Below are 24,595 nucleotides of genomic sequence, written 5' to 3'. Positions count from 1 at the left end.
TTAATGGGCCAAGTATGAGGCCACTGGTCTGAAGAAATAATAGAAATATCAGCTCCAGAATCTAACAAACCAGTAAAGGTTTTTCCATTAATTTTTAAAGTACACAAAGGTCAATTTTGTTCTTGTATTAATGTTGAATAATTAATTTGTTTATTAGTACTGCCAAATCCCTGGTGCCTCACAGTAGAAGATTTAGAAATACCAATGTAAGGCTGTTTTTTGTTTCTGTATTGTCATGGTTTTTAAAGCAGCAACTCTGGCTTTATGTGTGAAAGTACCTACATTACAACAGGCCTTTAAATAGTCCATAATATCGCCAGTCTCCTTAATTGGTTGAATGAGACTTTGGCAGTCCTCATTAGCATTATCAAAAGCCATTTGATGCAGTAGGATTTTTTGTGTTTGATTGCTCCTCACCTGTTTTTCTTTTTTTCCTCACCTGTTTTTCTATGGACTCCTCCAATCTTTTTATAAAATCAGAATAACGTTCTGTTGGTCCCTGTTGTATTTTTGTATAGCTGTCTTGATATTCTGCCCCCATATTAATTTTGTCCCACGCAGCCAAAGCAACATCACGCACATGAGGCAAGGCAGCAGGGGGTATATTTTTAACCTGATGGGTTTGTGAAAACCAAGCACCTGTACCAGTCTCATATGAAACAGCCCCAACATTGCCTCACTGTCCTAAAGCTCTAACTCTTTTATGGGGTTCATCAGTTAACCACATTTTCCATTGCAAATACTCTGCTGATGGTGTCATTTTTGCCACAATTTGAAATCATAGGGAATCCACCCAGCATCATTGTTCCATCCTGCTAAATATTCTCCACAAAAAGGAGAAGCAGGACCATAAATTTCACAAGCCTTTTTAAAGTCTTTTATAATATTCATATCCAATCCATTATAAGTGTTATTGCCATTTATATTAAACATAACAGGAAACAGCAGTCACAATTCATGTGGCCATGGGGGGATGGGAATGTGAGCTGCTAATGGAGGGTCATTTTCTCTTCCCAAGCCCTTGTAAATAATGCATTTTCTCTTTGATGTTTACCCTATCGGGGTGCTCTTTCCATTCCTCATCTGTGGTAGAGGAGGATAAACATCAAGTCTCTCTCGGAGGAGCCGTTGTAATTGGCGGCGCTGCAAACGGCAGTGCTGGTTTACTTTCGGGTTCCTCCGGCACAGTAAAGCCATGACTAAAAGCACCGTTTACTTTCCTCGGTGATTTTTCTCATATTTCCTGTATCTAATTCATGTTCATGAAGGGGTGTAACAGTATCATTTTCTAAATTTTTTTCCCTTCTCTCTCCCCCAAGTATAAGAATTAGAGATTTAACCACAGCCCATGTTATCCAAAAATGAACAGGTACTTTTCTCCCTGTCTGTATGCCTTTCAACATTTTTATGTGCTCGCTCCCAAACTTCTTCATCTAAAGTACCTTCCTCAGGAAACCAAGGATTATACTCACAAATTACTTTTAAACAGTCCTTTAACTGTTGTTTGGAAACTCGAGCTCCTCCTCATAATAAAAAATGATGTACGAGTGAAAGAAAAGGCTGGACTCTGCACTGATTTTGCCCCATCTTGTCTCACTTACCTCCTTCTGTGAAGGTCTCTGCGTCACTTTTAAAATTATCCTTCAGGTCCCTGTTCAGGCACCAGCTGTTGCCATTTATTGGCAGGACCTGGGTAATCAGAGCCGAAAAAGATGGGGGTACTAGCGAGTTGTGCTCAATAGCCACTTTATTGAAGATCACTTCTGCTTTTTATAAACTCCTTTTTCACAGACAGCATTTGGTTAGGAAAAGCAAGCCAAGTATTACATGTCAAGGTTACATTAGTACAGGGAAGCACAGTTAAAATTAACTCTATCTTTGTTATGTCTCTTTCAAAATGGGAACAGAGAGGCAGGAGAAGCACACCGTCAGCATAACCTTCTTATTTACATCTGTAGGACATGAAGGCATCTGGGGAACCTTGAGCACTGTTATTTTTCTGAACATCTAGTCCTGAGACTTTTGCCTCAGTTCCTTGGAGCTTTCTCACAAGGCCAAATGCCAAATCACACAGGCACAGTCCCACTGCTGGCTCCGACAATATACTATAGATTTTCAGATTTCATTGTGGAGTTTAGGAAAATCCTGTAAACAATAGTACCATATTTCACCAGATTTAAGATTCCATCAGTGGTGCATATCTATAATCCCAGCACTTGGGAGGCTGAGGCAGGAGGATTTGGAGTTCCAGGCCAGCCTGGGCTACAGAGTGAGTTCCAGGTCAGCATAAGTTAAAACAAACAAAAACAAGATTCTATCAATTGTAAGATGCACAATAGCTTTGTATACTACTAAAAATGAAAGAAAATGCTATCAATTAACCAGAATCTGTGCTGAGATATCATCAACTAAAAGATGTAATCCAATATTAGAGATGCTTAAATATGAGGAAGTAAGTCTTAGAGTTGATAAGATACAGGCTCTGGTTAGTGCTTACACAGGTAGCTCATTTTGTTCTCTGCATTTTTTACCCACAGTTGAAGAATTGAAATATAAAATAATCACAGCTGTTTCTTGCCTATCTATTATACTAACATAAACTTGTCAAGTTCCCCAGTGTCTTTAAGAATATATAAAAATAGCATAGCAAGCTGGATGTGCTGGTGCATGCCTGTAATCCCAGCACGTAGGAGGCTAAGGCAGGAGGATCACTATGGGTTGAGGTCAGCCTGTGCTATATTATGAGACCTGTCCCTCACCCCCACAGAAAAGGAGAAATGAAGAAATGAAATCAATACCTTGAAGACATATCTACACTCCATGTTCAATGCAGTATTATTCACCACGGTCAAGTTTTAGACGCAACCTAAGTGTCCATCAGCGGATGAATGGGTAACAAACGTGGTACACAATGGAATATCATTCAACTTACAAAAATTTTTTCAGTTTATTTTTAGGGTCTCACTGTGTAACCTAGGCTGGCCTGGGAATCATCCTCCTGGCATAAAGAAACTCATTCAGCTTTATTTATGTGTGTATGTATTGCTGTGCTGGAGACTGAACTCAGAGACTTGCACAAGCAAGTGCTCTACAACTGAGTCACCTCTCAGCCCTTCATTCAACTTTAAAAAGATATGAGATGGGGGTCAGTCTCCTTCTTGACCACCCATTCTGAGATGGCCATTTTCAGTCTATTGAAAGTGTATTCCTTTCCTAATAAATTTTACTATCACTTCCACTAAAAATAAATAAACATACAAATAAATAATTGGTGGTGGTTTAAGCAGCAATAGAATCATGGTGGTGAAAGGGGAAGGGAAATAAAATAAGAAAAAGGTAGGAGATGGACTGGGAGCATGGCTCAAGTGATAAAGCACTTGCCTAGCAAGTGCTGGGCCCTGACAGTACCACAAAAAAGCAGACATTCCATTTGTGACCACATGGATGCATCTGGAGGAAATTATATTAAGTGAAATGAAACATGCATCTATGCAAGATCTTTTACAATCTTTAACACACAGAGAGCACTCCTGTGGTTACCATGGGTGGAAGGGGAGAAAATGGGAAGATGGTCAAACGTTGCACACTTGAGGTCGTGTAGGTGATTAAGTCTAGAGATCTAATGTATAGCCAGAGGAGTTGATTAATACTGTATTGTACATTGAAAATTTGCTAATTATGGTAGAGCACCTTTCTACCAAGCCAAGGCCCTGAGTTCAAACTCCAGTTACCCCCCTCAATTTTTTTGTTAGTTGAATTAATTTTTAGTGTTCTTACTGTACACACACAGGTAATTATGGATTATTACCTGTAATCATTTCATTATAGGTGTGTATGTCAAAACTTCATATTGTACACCTTAAATTCATACAAGTAAAATAAGTATCTAGGGCTGGGGTGTGGCTCAGGGGCAGACCACTTGCCTAGCATGCAAGTTTGATTCCAACACTGAAAAAAAAGGATATGCCAAAATGCAATAAAGTTATAATAATATATACTTAGTATTTATTAGAGAAATATCACCTCTAAATTTTACCAAAAAATTTAAATGTTTTTTTTTTGTTTTTTTTTTTGAAACAAGTTCTCCATAAGTAGCTCAGACTGACCTTGAACTCACAGTCCTGCTATCTCAGCTTCCCCAGTGCTGGGATTACAGGAGTGTCCCACTACGCCTGGCTAAAGTGGGACAATTTTAAATATCTGTATAATTTTACTGATTATCAAGGTTTTATAAAAACCAATTCATAAAAGCATACAATATTTAGATTATGGCGTATTATGGCATATTTAAGAGAACATATCATGTTCTCTTATCCATTACCACATAAGAATTGTTGCTTTCACATACTTATTCATACAATTACGAGTTTATATAAAACAGACTCAAAAAATTTTATAATGTTTACAACATTTAAGTTCTGAAATTTGTTTTTGCAAATATGCATTGTATTTTCATTTTTAAAATCATATATTTAGCTCATTATCACCAACGAACTGAATAGTCATTTTTAAATGATTAATGATTTTTTTGAGCCAGGATCTTGCTATGTAACCCAGGCTGGCCTCCTACCTCAGCCTTCTGAGTACTGGGATTACAGGTGTGAACTGATTGCTAACTGATTAACGATTTTAAGACAATTTACAGAAAGACTTTTTCATTTAATTTAAGTAACAACATTAGGTAATAAGGTTTACTTAACAGCTTTATTGAGGTATAATTCACTTATCCAGAAAAATTCAACTCATTTAAAGAGTGCTATTTAATGTACTTTAGTTTATTTACAGTAATGTCCCATCACCACAATTAATTTTACATTTCCATTACCCCCAAAGTACCTGTCGTTTCTAATCTCCAATTCCTTTCTACACAGCCACTAACCCAATTTCTATGTATTTGCCTATTCTAGACTTCGGAATCATATAATGTGTGGCCTCTTGAACTCAGGGCCTTGCATTTGTTAAACAGGTGCTTTACCACTTCAGCCACTCCCCCAACCCTTTTTGCTTTAATTATTTGGGGAACAGGGTCTCAAGTTTTTGCCTGGGGCCAGCCTCGGACCTCTACCCTCCACCAATGCCTCCTTTGTAACTGATGAATGATCACAAGTGCAAACCACCATGTCCAGCTTATTGCCCAGGCTGGCCTCAAACTGTGATCCTCCTGATATCTGCCTCCTGAGTAGCTGAGATTATAGGCATGAGACACCATGTTCCACCATTCATTCTTTTTTTTATTATTATTTCTTATACTGCTTCACACATGATACTCAAGTGTTTTACTACTGCATTCTCTCTATGGAAGAGCAGTATTTCATTACTTAGGTATATCTCTTTGGCCTTTCTTCTGTGGAAGGATGTTAACTTTGCTTCTCCTTTTCTGCTATTATGAATAATGCTTCTGTGAAAAATTCATGTACTGAATATCTGTGGACATACATTTTCATTTATCTTAAGTATATATGATGGAGTAGAATTGCTTTTTTTTTTTATATTTTGAGGGGCTGTCAAGCTATTTTCCAAAGTGATGGCACCATTTTGTAATCCTTCTAGGATTTATAGACACAGAAGATCCTACTATACAATATCCATTTTGGCCTCTAGGTCATTCATTTCCTAAAACTACAGGCCACAAATACATCCACAGACCCATCTTCTGAAACATCTAGGATTCAGTTCATGGTATAATAACTACTGTTATCTCTAGCATCTTTCATGAACAAAATCAGCACACCTGGTATCTTCGTAAGCAAAGTATCAGTACAAGATGTTGGCAGGAAATCTCAATGCAATTTTTTTCATATTCCTATTGAAGCATGGCTGTTTCTTCAATCTCATGGATGACGAATCATTTCACAAAGATCAAAGTTTATTTTTCTAAATACCTGCTTTTCTTTTTTTGACTCATCAAAAATAGCCCTAGGTGGCTGTGCTCCTTATGTAGCTGATCTAGCTACTGCCCCTGTTGTCAGGAGACAGGTGTAAAAAATGAATAGACAAAGAAGGTCCTTTAAATTTGAGTAAATACTCTGAAGGAAGCAAATAAAGATTTGGGAAAGATGAAAAGGAGTGGGGAGTTGGTTTTGAAATAGGATAGCTTAGACATGAGACCCCAGGCTGCTACTCAGGATGAGAAGGAGCTAGTCACTTGAAGGGTGGGAGGGGAAGCATTTTAAATCAGGCGGATAATGTATCAGTCTTTTTTACACTACTGTTATGAAACAGCTGAGGCAATTATAAAGAGAGATGATTTATTTTGGTTCACAATTCTGAAGGTTCCAGTCCAAGATCAAGTGGACTGGAGCCCATTGCCTTGGGCTTCTGGTAATGGCGGCCCATCATGACAGGAGTGTGTGGCAGAGCAAACTGCTTATATTTCAAGCCAGGAAGCAGAAAGAGACTACAAGACCGGTACCACAATCCCCTTCAAGGCCATGTCCCCAGTGACCTTCCACTAGGCCTCACCACCTCACAGGAGCACCATCCTGGGAGCCAAGCCTTTAATGCATGGACCTTGGCAGACACTCATCCAAACTACAACAGACAGAAAATATAAAGGCTGAAGGTCCACAAAAGAGACTAATGAGCATGAAGAAGTGAAATCAGAGTTGACCAGTCCAAGACAAGTACTAGGAAGAAAACTATGGGAGAGACAGGCAAGGGCTGAGAATAAATGAGAAGGAAAATCTATGCAGGCTGTAGGGTCCGGAAGGCAGCTCAGGCTCAGCTGCCATTGACTACAAAAGAAAAAAAAAATCCTGGGCCAAATAAGCCCTTGCTATTCCTATGGTAACAAGGCTACAGGCTTTGTATCTAAGATTGGAAGTTTGGATTTTTATTCCCAGTGCTCTGAGAGACCATCAAATGGGACTTCACAGGAGAAGGAAGGAGATAATATGGTCAGTGGTTTAAGATCACTCTTACTGTCTGGAGAATGAATTGAAGGAGGGCAGGAATAGAGGCAAATGGGAATAAAAGTCATCCCACTTTTTTTTATATTTTGATATTTTACTTCTTTAAGGGAACTTGCTTCTCCCTTATTGTGTTTTAAAATAACAAGAGAAACAAGGAAAATACCCTTCTGTCTTTCCTCCCTGCCTCCCTCTGCCTCTCACTTTCCTTCCTTCTTTCTTTTATTGAGTAATAGCCATAGTGCACAAAATGTCTCAAACTTGTTCACTTACTTTGTAGCATTCCACTGATGATTAAGCTAAAGCAAATACTTAGGAAACCATCCCTAAATTTTGGTTAGGCTGTGAATAATCCATATATTAAGAGGACAAGATTTGTTTGCATACTGAAGAGGTTAAGTTTATATTTCTTTTTAAAAAAGCATGTGGCATGCCGGGCATGGTGGTGCATGCCGGGCATGGTGGTACATACCTATAATCTCAGTACACGGGAGGTGGAAGCTAGAGGATCACAAGTTGGAGGTCATCCTGGGCTAAATAGGGAGACTCTGTCTCAAAAAAAAAAAGACTGGAGGTGTGGCTCAAGCTGCAAGCACAAAACCTTGAGTTCAAACCCCAATCCCACCAAAAAAAAAGTAAAAAATAAAAGCATGAGGTATAACTAAACCATCAAGCCATGGAGGAAAATTAATGCATATTTCTAAGCTAAAGAAGCCAATATGTAAAGTGTACTTAGTGTCTGATTCCCACCAGATGACATTCTAGGAAAGGCAGACTCATGGAACAGTAAAATAATCAGTGGTTTCCAGGGGTTGGGAGGAGGTAAGGATGAATAGGTGGAGCACAGAGGATTTTTTAGGGTGGTGAAAGATTTGTTTATACTATGATGGTGGACACACCACTGTACATTTCCAGAATGTAAAACACCCAGTGTGTAGCTTTTATGTTAACTATGGTCTGGTAACACTGTGTCAGTGGAAACAAATGGATCTCTCTGAGAGGGTTGTGAATAGTGACGGAGGCTCTGTGCTATAGTTTGGATCCTGAGTATCTCTGAAAGGCCCATGTGTTGAAGGCTTGGTCCCCAGCCTGAGATGCTATTAGGAGGTGGTAGAACATTTAGGAGGTGGGGCCTAGTAGAAGGAAGTTAGGCCATTGCCTTTCAAGGGATATTGGGACCCCAGCTCCTCCTCTTTCTCTTTCTTTTTGCTTCCTGGCCACCATGAGGTGAACAGGCTTCTTGGCCACATGTTCCCACCATGGTGTACTGTGCCACCATAGGCCCAAAGCAATAATCAAGACACCATGGGCTGAAACATGATCCTAAGCTGAAGTAAACCTTGCCTTCTTTTAAGTTGATTTTCTCAGATATTTTGTCACAGTGACAGCAAGTTGACTAACACACTATGCAGGTGTGGAGGCAGGTGCAGGACATCTCTGTACCTTTTGCTCAGTTTTGCTGTAAACCTAAAAGTGCTCTAAATATATAAAGTCTATTGAAGGAAAAAAAAAAAGCATGGTATGAAGAAAGTACTGGAGTGCAGAACTTCTAAACCCTTCCTAATGCTTACTTTCAGGATTTTTTATCTGAATCTTTTCAGGATATTTGTAACCATTACATCATTGAATAAACTGTACATAGCTCACTAATCTGGTCCTATAAATTGATTTTTATTTATTTATTTTTTTGCCAGTACTGGGATTTGAATTCAGAGCTTTGCATTTACTAGGCAGGCACTACTACCACTTGAGCCATGCCTCCAGTCCTTTTTGCTACGGTTATTTTGGAGATAGGGACTTTCTTTTTGCTCAGATTGGTTTGGACCCTTCTATTTTACACTTTTACTGTAGCTGGGATGACAGATGCATGCCTGTCCACTACACCTGGTTGAGAAAGGGTCTCCAGAACATTTTTGCCTGGGATGGCCTGGAACCGAGATCCTCTTGTGCACAGCCTTTCATGTAGCTTGAGGTGACAGGCGCACACCACTCACCAGCTGTTGGTCAAGATGGGGTCTGGCTAACTTTTGCCCAGGCTGGCCCTGAACCACAATCCTTCCACTCCCAGCCTCCCAAGTGGCTAGGATTACAGATATGAGCCACCTGTACCTGGCTTGGTTTTTATCTTAACTGATAAAATTTAATCTTTGTATATTTGTGTTTATTCTTCCATGAGTTCTAATTCCTAGAAACTTACAAATTCATCCCTTAACAAATATACCCTAAAATCGACATTGTGCTTATTATGAAGAATTTGGCAAAATTAGTAACTTGGAAAACTAATAGCACTCAATTTGTAGTTTTGGTTAAAAGATAAAATGCTTTCGTATGGCTTTGTTCTGAGTATTGAACCTAGGGCCTCATGAATAGTAAGTACACACTCTACCACTAAGGCCAAGATGGGGTTTTTATAGAAAATCTGCTTGATGTAAGAATTCCTTTATAATAAGCATCTATTTTCCCAGTGTGCAGTGGGGATATGGGTTGGCTGGTAACATTTTCTGCTACATACGAACTGGTGTTTCTGCTGTAATATTTACTTGTTGAACATACTGTATGAAGAGAAAGCATACACTTTCCTGTGTGGGACACAAAGAAGGTTCCTGCCATCAGAGAACATATCCCCTCCACTTGCCATCACTAAAGATCAGCACCTTGGGCTGGGGTCAGCTCCAGCCCTCGTGGTTCTGGGATGGGTCCTCTCTGCAGCTTAGTACGGATGCTGGTCTGTAAGCTTGGCTGCCTGCAGTCCCAGGGCATGTACTGTGTACACAAGGCTGTTCTTTCAGGAGAGTTTTCAGGAACCTGGCAGGGTCGAAGACCCCAGGTTCAACAGAAACCTTTCCCAGAGTGGGTTATCTTGGTGCTCTCACTGCCTCTCCAACCTGTCTGCAGTTCCTGCTCCTGCCTGAATTAGAGCTAACATCCCAACTAGAACACGCTCTCAGAACCCCTTTCTCTGCCTTTGAACAAGGAGCAAATGAGGAGCATCTGTCTGTTGACATTGCAGCCTCAGAGATGACTGGGTCTATTTCCCCATCAAAATGCAAGCAAATTGTTTTAAGGTTGTTTTGTAGTCTATCTATGGACAAATCAGAGCCACCCATAACCAGTTCTTTTCCAGTGCCATCAATTCTCTGACAGGTGTCTGCACTACATATAAACCTGATTTTAACCCCATTTGTGTGAAAGGCTGCAGGTATCAGGTCCATACATTATTGAGCATATGGATCTAAGTAGAAAGCCTAAGAGAGGTTGCTGTTTCCTTTGGTGCCACATGCCAGCAGAGCATTCAGCAGAGTGTAGGAGCTGCAGTCTTTCTTGCTCTGGTGCCCACTTTCATCTCCCAGTAGCAATTATCTTTTATCAGTGTTCCGATGAGAAAAAGATTATGTGACACAGTTTAGAACTGCTTTAGGCAACTTCTTTTTTTAAAAAAATTAATTTTTATTACATCAAAGTTCTATGCACAAATGTTTGCAAATAGTTTTATAAGGCTTTAATGAAAAACTAGCCTTCTTTATGTTACCAGACCCAGTGATGCTCCAAGGAGGAGGTCTCCAAAAGGGAGGAGGCCTCTACCTGGCCCTTGGGTACCAAGTTAGTGATGTTGTTGCAAAAAAAGAATTTTAGGACACATGGGGAGGTAGAGACCAAGCACCAGATATGGGTGTGAATACATCTAATGACAGGTGGCATGAGTTTTCTAACATCAAGAGTCTTTATGGTGAAAACTGGGTTGGAGATTTGGCCCTAATTTATCCTGGAATGAGTTCTCTCCTTTGTCCTGGACACCTGGTCTATTTAAGTATTCTTGCTGTTATACCATTTTATCAATTGGGCCCAGAGACTTCAAGGTTATTCCAGATATTTTAAGGTTGATCCCCTTACTAAATTTGGGTTGCTATGACATAGGTGTTTGATCATCCCTTGAAACAAAGGATGGGTCCTGCCACATGTTCCCTTTAAAACAGGTGTCCATCCTTGAGATAAGTATTTTCCTTTGTAAACACTTTTTGTTCCCAGAGGAGTCATCTTTTGAAGTCCCCACTGTCCCTAGGATAAGTGTCTTTCTTTAAGATATCCTTGTTCAGTTCCCAGAGTGCAATAATTATTTGGGCAAGTGCACAGATCAAAGGGAAAGAGCAGCTCTTTCTCCTTTTTTTTTTCGTTTTACTAAATGTAGCTTATTGAAGGCTTAAAAAAAAATCATAGTGCTTGTGTACTTTTAATCAGGCTATTAACACAGTGCTTATATCTGAATTCCCAGGTCCTGTCTCCCATGCCTCCCCTCATTTTCTGTGATCTACTCTGCTCCATTCCCATTTCACTACATTCCTGATCCTATTCTGCAGTCATTTTCAAAGTGTTTATCTGGTGTTTCCAGTAATTATTCACAGATGTCAAAACAGTGTGCTTGAGCTCCTATCCATTGATTCTTAAGTTTAGGTAAAGTGATTCATCTCTGAATGTAGAAAATGAGAATTCATAGCTCCTGTGCCTCTTCCAGTCTCCCACCATAATCTTTCTGCTATCTTCCAATACAGTTATATCAAGATTTTTGGTTAAATCAATGTTCAATATTTATATTAATATATACTGTTTATCATTTAGCCTCAATACTCTATGGAATTATTTCTTGTATAACAATTTAATTTTGCAAATCCTGAGTCTTCTCCCATTAGACAACTGGAATACTAGTTAAATCAGAATTGATAAATATATTACTTCCAAACTTTGAAGTAATATATTTTCATCCCACAATGCAAATATAAAAGTACTACTAATAAGGTTGTCTAAAACATAATTAATAATACCAGTGCAAATATAATAATTGATGCTGATAATACAAATTATTCATAATAATACTAATCTAACACTAACATAAAAATAAATACTAGGAGGGTTGGAGATGTGGCTCAGTAGTAGAGCACTTGCCTCACATGCATGAGGCTCAGTTCCATCCCCAGCACTACAATGTAAATCAAATAAAGAAAGAAATACTAGGGTTGCAAAATGCAAATTCTCAAATATGTAGTTGGAGTTGAGTTTCTGCTTGAAACAGTAGGTATTGCATAAAACTACAGGTTGTTGGGCAGGGAGCCAGACTTAAAAGGGATCATAGACTTAAATGTAAGCCAAGATAGGGGGTGGGTGGCTAATGGCTCAGTAGTAGAGCACTTGTCTAGCATGCATGAGGCCTGGGTTCCATCTCCAGCACCACAAAGAACAAAACAAAAAAACCCCAAAAGTTACCATACTGTATGACTCTATGTGTCCACTGAGAATAAAATCAGTGTAGTTGAGAACAAAGAGAATTACATTTATTTTGGGCTAACTAGGATATCAATCTATGAAAACAAAGACTCAAGCAGTCTTAAAAATGTGCTCTTTTGTTTTACAAAATGGTAGCCATATTTATAGCTTAAATCTACAAAAGATAGGGGTAATTGCTACATTTTTTGCTTGTCAGGAATTGGGATTGATACTTCCTAAGAAAGGGATTGGTTGCTATCTCATTGTGTAGGTAGTTTAGGCAAAGCTCGGATTTCACAATTGGTTAAAGAAAGCTAGTGAATTGCAGTTTGACCAGTTCAAAGGTCAGCAGGTTATATCTGAAATCTGATTAACAATAGCCTCCTAATTTCATTTTAAGTGCTCCCAAACCAGTGGTACTCCCCTTTTGACTTTTTTCCTAGTTACATATGTGTACACACACACACACACACACACACACATGCACACACACACACACATTTATATGACATTCTTGAAATGACAAAACTGGGGATAAGTGGTTACATGTGGCTATAATTGTAATATGAGAAACCCTTGTGGTGATGTGAATGTTCTGTAATTGGCTGTATCAGTGCCATTATGCTACCATTGGAGGAAGCTAGGGCACAGGGTACAAAGATCTCTCTGTATTATTTCTTAAAACTGCAGGTCAATCTACAATTATCTCACAATATAAAGTTTAATTAGGAAAAGAGCATTATTACAGATAACAGTTACCATGAAATGGAAAAAGAAATTTACCAGGAGGGTAACAAAGATTCAGATGTTCAACAAAATTAAAATAAAAATATCCAAATCCAAATAATAGTGGAGACCTTCAATTCATCCTCGAAAATTGGATAAATCTAGCACAGAAAAAATAAATAAGGATACAGAAAGTTTGAACAATATAATTATACAAGCTAGGCCTAGTAAATATGTATAGAATTCATCATTCACTGAATAGAGGATGTAAATACTTTTGAAGTATACTTGCAAGATTTACAAAAATTGATCAAGGAATAATAGTAAGCTTTGGAAGAAGCTTTAACAAATTTCAAAAATTGAAAGGTGATTGATATCAATCACCTTTTCTCTGATGCCAGTATCATAGCACCACCAATTTGTAAAAAAAATCGTAAAAAAATCTTTCTGCCCAGGCTCTCACAGTAAGTCTTGCTCCTCTTCTGAGCCTCCTTTATGGGACCTAAGATGCTGTTGTGCACTGAGAATGAGGTCCTTCCTTAGTAGGGTGTCATTGAGTGTCAAGGAAAAAAAAAAACCAGCTGGGCATGGTGGAGCATGTCTGTAATCCCACACAGAGGCAGGAGTATCAAGAGTTCAAGGCTGGCCCCGGCAAAGTTAGCAAGACCAACTCAAAAACAAAAATACAAACAAAAAGACTGGGGATATGACTCAAATGGTAGCGTGCTTGCCTATCATATTTCATGCCCTTAGGCCACCAAAAAAAAAAAAAGAAAGAAATAGAGTAGTACTGGTATTGGTTCTGGCATTTAAAAGACGAGTTGAGAGGCTATCTTTAACCACATTTTAGACTCAGATCTTAAGACTGTCTGCAGTTGACCATTTGACCTGGACAGCTGAACCTCTGAGCTGGGCAGCCAATCAGTCTACTGCCTACCCCAGGTGAGTTACCTTTGAAACCTTGTTAGCATCTGCTGACCTTCTGCACAGCAGAACTCTTTCCTCAAATTACCCAGAGACTCAGGGTACATCAACACCCAGAGACTGGGGGGTGCACCAAGAAAACAGATTATTTTGCCAGCACCAGTCAATTCTAACTCAGTGATTAATTTCCAATTCTCTTGAGTTTGGGGAGAAAGTGGAGTTTTTTTTGTTTTCTTTTGTTTTGTTTTTTTGCAGTGCTGGAGATGGATCGATCAAGGGCCTTTTTCATGCTGGGCAAGTGTCTTACCCCTGAGATGCCACCTACCCTGTGTGTTTAAATCTAGCTGCTATTCTGTGACCCTTCAAAACACAATTATAAGACTGCTTGAATCTTGAAAAGACTGCTTTTCCCAGATGGCAATCCTAATTAGCCCACATAAAAGTAATTTTTTTTCTTCTTGACTAGATTGATTTCTTTCTCAGCCAGTATCAGGATCCAGAGGTGCCTGTGTGTGCCAGCAAAATCGCCCCACAGAGGGCTGTGTCTCTATGAGCAGGAACTCCTCTTTCCCCAACACTTGCCCTCTCCACTATCGATCCCACCCACCATTTATGGGTTGGAAGCTACCAACCCACTTTCTCCTTTCTTTCCAGCAAAACTCCTGCAAAGAATTATCTATCCTTGTTTATGGAACTTATCACAGTGAAACCTCCCTATATTACTAATGAATGCTAATTCAAAAATAAAATAAGAAAAGAATTATCTATTCTCACTTTCTCTAATTTTTTTTCCTCCTGCTCTCACTGAAACCTACCTAAATCAGGGTTTCACCCTTACCATTCAATTAAACTTCCTTAATCAAAGCTAGCTAAGCTCAAAGATCAATTCTTAATCCTCCCCTTATTGACTCTCAAATAATATGACATTATTGATACCTCTTCTCATGTAGATGTTTCATTCATGCGCCTTTGAGTACATCAATCCACACCTGATTATCTTCTACAGCAAATTTCACTTGTTTGTTTTTCCTCATCTCCTAGCCTCCTCCTGGGGGGTCAGTCCTTGTGCTAGTGTTTTCTCCATCTTCACTTTCCCTGAGGCAATATTTGAATTCAGTTGAATGCCTATCAACAACTTGTAACTTATAAGTTCATGTCCCAGCCTCCCCCCATAGCCTGTTGCACATCTCTCTTATATGTCTAATAGGCATGTTCGTCTTCACTGAATCAAATATCGTTCCTGCAGCCATCTTTATTTAATCAAGACCAACGTCATCCTTCCACTTTACTCAAGAAAAATACCTTGACTTCAACTCTACATCTAGTTAATTAGTAAATCCCTGTGACTGTGCTTCTGAACATGTTATTACTATCCCACCCTGGTCCAAATCATCAACTCTTACCTCATTTTGAGAAAGTCCTGTCTCTTCTCCTTGACCTGGGTATTTTAGACCAGGACAATGCGAGATGCAGCCAAGACATTCCTGGGCTCAAAACAATTCAATGACTTCCCAGCTCAGAGTAAAAATCAAAGCCCTCCCTTTTGTCACCACTACTAGGAGTGAGGACTCCAGTCTTCAGGTTCCCCTGGAGGGTCAGGGGCCTCAATTCCCTCCAACACCAGGTCCTTGACTCAATCATGACAAAGAATTCAGCAACAATCAGATGTGAGACAGCAAGCACGTGACAGGCCGCACTCAGAGTAGAGTGTGGGCATGAAAGAGACTAACTTTCCTATCTTTAGCAGAGCATATGGATTTGGGGACTAAAATCTACTGCTTTTTTTTTTGTACTGACCACGTGGCCCAATTAATTCTCTACTTTGGCTGTTCTCATAGCACTTTATCTAAAAGGTATTAGCGTTATGTTTTTGTGACTTCAAACAGTAAGGAAGTTAAACCAAAGGTGCATAGTCCTTTACTTAATATCTTACAGAAATACGTATGTAGTTGCTAGAGATAGGTTAATGTGTTTTCTTTTCAAGGTCCAGCACTTTAATGCAGCTGTTTGTAGTTCTCTGTGGGATTTCTCTGTGGCATCTGAGTGCTACATGCAGGAATAAACATGACAAAATGTAGAAAGATTCTTTGGGATATTTCTAACTTTTTAAACTCATTTTTCCTTTTCCTGTCGTGTTTTCTCTATTTCACTCTAATCTCTAAGGCCCAGCATGCCTCCCATTAACCTCTCTGATCTTATCAGACTCCTAGTTTCATACTTGTGTCTCTGCTTAGGCCTCTATGGCTTTCCCAAACTTACCAAAGCATTCTTGCCTCAGGGCCTTTGAACAGGCAGTTCCCTCTGCCTGACTAGTTTTCTCCTTATGTATTAAAATTACTCATTCCCTTGCTGCTTTTTTTTTTTTTTTTGTCTTTTCTTTTTTGGTGCTGGGATCGCCCTCTCTTCTTAAGGGCATTTATAGGTTACCCTCTTATGAGGCCCCCTACTTAAAACATAGGTGCCTTCTGGACATGCACTTCCTTCCTTCCTTCTTTCTCTCTCTTTTTAAAAATCCTTCCCTGTAGTGCATATCACCAAGTAACACAGTATAGATTTTATCTTTTCTGTTATCTATTTACCACACTAAATGTAAATTTCACAAAGGCAGTTTTTTAGCAGACATTTTTTTCCACTATTGCATTACCAACATCCAGAACAGTGCTTGAAATATAATTAGTTAATGAACAAAAATTTAATAAGAACTCCTGCCAAACCTATTATTATTATGATAAGTCAATAAACATATGAGTTTTGGAACTGGCAAGGGTTAAACTCTCATTGCATATTCAATCTGGTATACAGAAAGCAATGGGACAAAATATAGACACAGGTATACATGGTAACTTAGCAAATGATAAATATTTCTTTTCAAAGTAATGAGGGAGGAATTACATTTGAGCTTAATCTACTAATAAAAAAATTGTAAGATTTGCTGGTGTTGTTGGTGGCTCATGCCTGTAATTCTAGCTACTCAAGAGGCAGAGATCAGGAGGATTGTGGTTTGAAGCCAGCTGGACAAATAGTTTGTGAGACCCTACCTCAAAAACCAAAACCAAAACCAAAAAAAAAACACAAAAAGAGGTGGTGGAGTGGGTCAAGATGTAGGCCCTGAGTTCAAGCCCCAGTACCACACAAAAAAAGTAAGATTCATTCATACTATAACCTTGTATTAAAATACATTCTTGATGAATCAAAGATTTAAATAAAAAACAAACTATTGAAACATTAAAAGAAAACACCTACAGAATCACCTACAGAATTACTGACATGATAACACATTTAGAGCTTAAACAGCCAGTCCTACTAGGGTCTACAATCAATATCATTTGTGTAAGTAGTGAATATATCAGACAAGCAGCAATACATGTTTTGCAGAAGCACCTACATATCAAAGGCTAAACAAAAACACACTATTTTGACCAAGAATAGAGGGAAATTCAAGTAGGGAAGAGGATACTGAAAATTATCTACAAAAATTGAAAGGAAAGCACACATGACCAATAATAAACATAAATAGAACTGGCAGAGTGGTTCCAGTGGTACAGCACCTGCTTAGCAAGCGTGAAGCCCTGAGTTCAAACCCCAGTACAACCATAAAAAAAACCACATAAAATTATTTAAATGTAGATGACATTTTAATGTTTAAAGACTTACTTAATTTTCAGTAATTTTTTAAAAACAGTTTTGCTATGTAGCCTAGGCTGGCCTTGAATTCACAATCCTTTCCTATGTACAGATATATACAAATATAAGAGTAATGTGAGGAAAACATGATCCCAGTGTTCAGGAAGATGAAGCAGGAGGATCATGAATTTGAGGACAGCCTGGGCTACACAGACAGATACTGTCTCAAACAACAACAGTGGGAGATGCTGTTGATTTACACCTGAAATCCTCGATACTCAGGAGGCAGAGATCCAGGAGGATTGAGGGTCAAGGTCAGCCTGGTCAACTAGTTTGAGAGGCCCTATCTTGAAAATACCCAATGCTAAAAAGGTCTGGTGGTCCTGCCTAGCAATCATGAGGCCCTGAGTTCAAGCACCAGTACAGTTAAAAAAAGAAAAAAAAAACCACAAGAGTAAAATGAAGTAATATTATAAAATGAGTGACAGAGGAAAATAAGAGAGAAGATTGGAAACTAGAAGTGTGATAAGAAAAAAAGGTTTGAAAAAGATAATGAAAAAAACTACTGTGACCAGAAAGTAGCTTGTGGGAATATGGGGTCTTGTATCTTGGAGTTGGAATACTTTTGACTGCTAGTGAGGCTGGTAAGTGGTTCTTTAATTTAGTAGATAAAATAGTGTGAGAAAATGTCTAGTATTTGAAAAGGTCATTGTCCTGGATGGCGATGTCATCAAGGAAATGTCAAGGGACAGAAAGATTCTTTTTGTTGTTGTTTTTTGTTTTTGTAAGTAACTTTTGTTTTTTGGGTTTTTTTTTGGTGATACTGGGGTTTGAATTCAGTGCCTCAGGCTTGCTAAGGAAGTGCTCTACCACTTGAGCCACTCCACCAGTCCTGTTATTTTTGAAACAAGGTCTTACTATGTGGCCCAAGCTGGCTGGAACTTTCCATCCTCTTACCTTCAGCCTCTAGAGTGTTTCGATTACAGGCCTGCACCCCCCCACCCTGCCAAGTCTCTTGAGAGAACAAATCCTAGAGGTTTCCAGATATGACAGTAGGGCAGGGAGTCATTTATTATGAACTTCAATTAGGTGGGCAAAAACCACAGATTACCAGGAAAAGTGAAAATGCAGGCAGAGCTTGCAAATTATGGGTAATGGAAGGAGGAAAGAAGTTGTAGGGAAATAACTAAGCTAACATGATAGTTGTAAATTAAGAAAATTGCAGGACTGTCAAGCCCTGGAAGTAGAGCGCTACCTAGCAAGTGTAGCACTCTGAGTTCTACCCCTAGTACCAAAAAAAGAAAATTACAGAGAAGTTAAAACCCATTAATAGATTCTAGAAGGTGGTTTTTTTTTTTTTCCTCTGATGTATTTTAGGAGCAGCATCAGTAGAAAGGAGGTCTAAAAAACAAGACAAAGAGGTTTTTAAAAGTTCAATTTTGCAATTAAGAAAACTACTTAAGAGGGAAATCATCAACCGCAATTGCTTAGGGGCAGAGGGATGAAGGAAAGATCCACAATTAGGATGCAGTCAGGAGTTGACTTGGAAAATACAGCCTTATCCAGAATGGAGATAATTAACTAGTGCAGGCGCTACCTGGGTGGGGAGTCAGCCTGCTGGTGGATGGGGCAAACGGAGGGCTTTCGGTGTCCTCACACCAGCGGCAAAAACCTGGAGTCTGGCACTGTCAGGGAACCCACGTGACGCCGCGTGGGGAGGGGCAGGTACAGGGGCGGGAGGGGGGGAGAAGAGGGGCAAGTGGAGGGACAGCAGGAGGGCGGGAGTGGGGAGGAGAGGGACAAGTGGGCGGAGGGGGGGAGGGTGAGAGGGCCAGGTGGGTGGAGGGGCAGGAGGGCCTGGGGGAGGAGAAGGGCAGGTAAGTTTGGGGAGAGGGCAGGGGGTCTGGAAGACAGGCAGGTGTTTCTGGGGTAGGGTGGAAGAAGGGCAGGCAGGTCTGGGGAAGGAGCGGGGTATCTGAGGGGGAGGGGCAGAAGTGGGGGGAAGGGGCAGGTGGACTGTAGTCAGTTTCCCCCGCGGGCGGAGCGCGGATCCGGCTACCGCCCCCTTTACCTGGCGCCTGGAGGCTGCTGCGGAGTGGCGGGCACTGGAGCCCGCGCGTCCCTCGCGGTCGGGGCCCCTTGGCTCCCCACACTGCAGTTTTTTCCCAGCCCTGGGCGGGGGCATCCAGACGGCCCCCGTGGGGTTTTTCAGTGACGCCGCGTCACATTTGGGATCTGGGTCTTACCTTCGGGTTGCCTCGAAGTTCGGCTTTGTGTCTTGTCTTCTCCCTGGGAGACAGTTGAAGCGGCTTGGCCAATCGCACTGCACCCTTTTTTTCTCTGCCCCAGATCCTGCCCACAGGGTCTCAGGCGAGCTTCTTTCCCAGTCTTTATTCTGTTTAATCTTCAGTTTTTCCTCTGGCCTCTCAAACTTTACCCATATCAACTCTGCCCAAGGTAAGCAAGCCCAAGTGGTACAGCTGCAATTTATGGACGCCACATGTATAAGTGAATTTAGCAACTCATTCGTTTAAAAAACACTTACTACAAAAAAAAAAAAAAAAAAAAAGTTGACCTGAATGTAGAATAGTGATTACTAGAGGTTGGGAATGGAGGTTGGTTTTGATCAATGCACACATTTGTATGTATTGAAATACCACTGAATCACATTAATATGTACAATAAATAAATGTTAATGCATTTTAAAAACATTAAAACATGATACATTATTTTTAAAAGTTTATTGAGTGCTATGCTTCAGGTAGTGCTCTGGGTGCTGAGGGGTACAGCCACCCCACGCAGGGTGCCTCCCTCAACTTGGATGGGAACACACCTCGGACTTTGCTATGCAGTGCCTGCTTCAGTCCACCCTGGACTTCCAGAATTTTTGATACATAAAAGAAAGAGGGTTTTCCCCAGGGTGAGCAGCATAAAGAAAATAACAGATCACACAAATGGTATTGATGGCCACCTGTGGTAGCAGACAAATGGAAAACGGTTGGAGATAGAATCGAGACTTGTCTGTGGAGGAATTCTACATCTAGTCGGCTTACTCTAAGCAGCACACTTTATTCCTCAGCAGCTGAATGTCTGTGACAGACTTCCCAGAGATTACTCTTTGTGGTGATAAGAAACTGATCTTTGTGGCTTGATCTATCAAATGAATTTTAGTTGTTTTCCTTCCAGTCTGAAGACCCATCCTTGGTATGATGTCAGAACTCCAGGTGGTGCAAAGGCCCAGTAGCAAATTCCACCTTCTCAAAGGAGTCACTTCCTACCTTCCATCAAGCAAGTCTTCTCTCAGCACTGGGCCCACTGGTGTTTCTCTGACCCCTATTCTGTCCTCTCTGTTTAGTATGTGGAGCCTCCTGCTGAGACCCGAATGTATCCTGTGTCTGTCTTCAGCCTTATCAGCGATAGCTCAGTTCAGCGATGACTGGTCACCTAGGTATGTTTGACAAGGAAAGACTGGGGAGGTTTCTCCTTCCCCTAGAGGGATGACTAGAGCCCTTGAAGGAAAGGTGAGGTTTATTTGCTTGTTTGTTTGTTTGTTTTGAGACTTGGGTCAGCCATGTATCCCAGGCTGGATTTAAACTTACTATGTAGTTCAGGGTGGCCTTGAACTCACCATCCTTCTGTCTCTGCCTTTCTAATGCAGGAAGTCAGGCCTTTCGATTGACCTTTCCTATGTATCTAGGACTTCATATATCTCTGTCCTTGCAGGATTAATCAGACTCACCTGACCCCCTCTTACCTGAAGATCCGCAGAGAGGGTCTAAAAGTAAAAGGCTCCAACTTCACACTGGAAAACTCTCCGTTTCTTATCGTTGCTGGCACTGTGCACTACTTCCGGGTGCCCAGGAAGTACTGGAGAAACCGTTTGCTGAAGTTGAAGTCCTGTGGCTTCAACACCCTTACCACGTGAGTGCTGGCCTCCTAGTTCTTAGTTCAAGAATTTGTCATTTGAATGCCTAGCTCTGAGACTTTATTTGACTTATCTGCAGGTTGACCTTTGCGGTACTTTTTTGTTCTCAGAATGTCTGAGTGTCTACTTGATATCCTGAGAATCTCCTGTAGGTAGAGCGTGCTGAAAGGCCTCTGTCTCAACAGGGTCACTGTGGTCTGTTCATAGAGTCCAACTTTCAGGCAAGGACAAGTACAGGCCATGGGGTCCCTAATTATGCAGTCTGGGACAGTGGCTCTCATGCCTCCTCCCGTAGCCTCATTTTCCATGAGAGTCCTTGCTGCAGTTATGAGTCCCAGGATATGATACTGTTTCACACACTCTGGTCTTTGATGGTGGCTTTCTTTGGGAGCCAGTCCTGGCAAATAATAAGATTATCTTTATTCCAGAAGTTGAAATTAAAGACAATGAGTTAATTCTTTCTGTTCTTTTAATCCTAAGGAATCTATCCATGACTTTAAAAAAAATTTTTTTTTGGCAGTACTGGGTTTGAACTCACGGCCTAACTCTTGGTAAGCAGGTGCTCCACCACTTGAGCCATTCCACCAGCCCTTTTTGTGTTGTCTATTTTTGAGATAGGGTCTCACGAACTGTTTGCCCATGCTGGATTCAAACTGTGATCCTCCTGATCTCTGCTTCCCCTGTAGCTAGGATTACAGGCGAGAGCCATTAGTGCCTGGCTTTCTATTACTGTTTTGACAGTTTTGTGTCATCTTTTTCAACGGTTTACTGATTTTAAAAAATAGCTTTAGAATATGTGGAATTTAATTTGGTGAATGATAAAGGATGATTCAGGTGAACATTTTTCACCTGAATTGTCATCATACTTTTTACATCCCTCTTTTTTTTCCATCCTTATTTGGTTGCTTTTATGTAACAGTGATTTAACGATACTGAAATTTCATGAGCTATTAAAATTTCAAAACTGTTTGACTGTCAAGGCTTTTGTTTTATTTTCAGCATCCTTGCTTGCAGAACTAAAATATTATTACCATTATTTCGTACTAAAGACATTTTATTATCCAAACAAGTTCAAACCCCTGAACCACCAAAAAAAAAAAGAAAACAAAACAACCCTGAATTTTCTTTAAAAAGTCTTTGGCAAATCATCAGCCAAAGACTTGATGGCACAAACTTAGTTCGACAAAATTAGATTTGCTGACTTGCTAGGAGGCAGTGAGAGCCACAGGAACTGTGGAATGGGAGTCTGAACAAAGGGAACAAAGGATTTGTTAAGGTTAAGTTCAACCAAAAGGGTTCTGAGGTAAGAGTAGAAAAGTAGGGATAAATTCTGGATGAGTGGTAGTTTCTGAAGCAGGATGGAAGGTGTCTAAGTAGGGGCTGGCATGGGGTGAGGACAGTTTAACAATTGCGTCCCTTTGTAAGTAGGTGGGTACAGCAGAGGGTTTTGAGATGTCATTGGTGAGAAAGCAACAAGAAAGAAGGTGGTTACAGAATTTCACAGATGTTACACAAGGTTGGTAATTACGTTGCCTATTAAATGTCTCTCCCTTGCATTTGTGTCTGCCTCCCAGTCTGAAAACATAGGGCTGGCTTTTCTTGGACTTCTTAGTCCAAGTTTATTTTTGTTCTTTGTCATGTACAGGTGTTTTATTTATTGATTTTCTTAGGATATATTCTTTGTACAAGGGGGATTAATTGTGACAATTCAAAATGGGCTTATATTGTATATTGGTTAGATCACCTGTGTACAGGTTTTTAATTACTAAAATATTTTACTATGAATTCACAAAAACTATACTTTAGGACCAGGGGATCTTGGTCATTGCCTGAGGACACAATGACAGCTTTATTTCTGGGCTACTATTGGTCACTTTATACTATCCATTCTTGTGCCATCTTAACTTTTTTTCTTTTTAAAGACAGTCATAGGCTGGGGACATGGCTCAAGTGGTAGAGTGCTTGCCTAGCAAGCATGAGCCCTCGGGTTCATCGTAAGTACTGCAAAAAGACAGGGTCTTGTTACTTGGGAGGCAGAGATCTAGAGGATCATAGTTTGAGGTGTGCCTGGGCAAAAAGTTAGTTGAGACCCTATCTCAACAAAATAAGCTGGGCATGGTGGAGCATTTCATCTATTCAAGAGGATTAGGCCCAAAGTTGGCCCTGGATAAAAACACAAGACCCTATTATAAAAATAACTAAATACTTAAATATTAAATATAAAATAACTAAAACAAAAAAGAACTAGGGGCATGGCTCAAATGATAGAGTGCCTGCCTAGCAGGTGCAAGTTCTTAAGTTCAAACCCAAGTACTGGGAGGATGAAAAGGAGGTCTTGCTTTGCAGTCCAGGCTGGTCTTAAACTCTCAATCTTCCTGCCTTAGTCTTTTGAGTGCTGGGGCTATAGACATATCTTTATGTTTTATTTAAGTTTGCTCCCCCTTTTTGCACATACAATATTTGGTTTCAGTCTATACTCTATGTAATAGGCTGGTTTCCCTTCTTGGCCTTTTATTATCGTAAATTGTTTTGTTATTTCTAAAAAACATTGCCTTCTTTTAGAACAATGGAAAAATTTATTTTATTATTGCTAATATTTAGGTGGTACTGAGGTTTGAACTCGGGGCCTTGTGCTTGCTAGGCTGGCACTCTAACACTTGAGCCATGCTCCAGCTCTTGGAGTGATATTTTTATTTGTTTATTGTTTCATGTCCTTTCTTCTATTGGTTGGAGAGATACAGATTTCCTTACTAGATGCTCAAGAGTTTATAATTTATATCTCCGGCTTATCAACAAATACTCCCTTGTACTTCCATCTGTGTTTTTACCCACCTCTTAATGCAAAAACCTTTGGAAACTTTGTCTATAGTTACTTCCATCCTGGTGTTGGTTTGTGTTTTGCTTTAAAACACAGACATTATTATTGTTTTTTCTAGAGTAATTTTCTTTCTTTTTCTTCTCTTGCTGTACTGGGGCTTGAACTCAGGGCCTTCACCTTGAGTCACTCTACCAGCTCTTTTTTGTAATGGGTTTTTTCAAGATAGGGTCTCTTGAACTATTTGCCCAGGCTGGCTTCAAACCGAGATCCTCCTGATCACTGCCTCCTGAGTAGTTAGGATTTCAGGCATGAGCCACTGGCCACCCGGCTAGAATAAATTTCTTTAGTGAATTTTCATGACTGTAGGTCTCTTGCAAAAAAGTTTTTCTCAGTCTTTCTTTATCTGAAAATGCC

The 24,595-nt window shown here is 40.1% G+C and overlaps 1 protein-coding gene across 1 annotated transcript in view; it reads left to right on the top strand.

Annotated features, from left to right (window-relative positions):
* Nucleotides 1–24,595, top strand: part of LOC109698807 (beta-galactosidase-1-like protein 2) — a 92,878-nt gene that overhangs the window by 12,650 nt on the left and 55,633 nt on the right. Inside the window, exons 2-3 of the mRNA XM_074066310.1 lie at nucleotides 20,794–20,886; nucleotides 21,162–21,359. Coding sequence (XP_073922411.1) covers nucleotides 20,795–20,886; nucleotides 21,162–21,359 — 290 coding nt within the window. The 5' untranslated portion in view covers nucleotide 20,794. The remainder of the gene's footprint in view (nucleotides 1–20,793; nucleotides 20,887–21,161; nucleotides 21,360–24,595) is intronic.

This window comes from Castor canadensis, chromosome 2 (assembly GCF_047511655.1).
Source record: "Castor canadensis chromosome 2, mCasCan1.hap1v2, whole genome shotgun sequence".
NCBI classification, from domain to species: domain Eukaryota; kingdom Metazoa; phylum Chordata; class Mammalia; order Rodentia; family Castoridae; genus Castor; species Castor canadensis.
The sequence above is the reverse complement of the archived record's forward strand: the minus strand, read 5'-3'. Positions and strand labels throughout refer to the sequence as shown.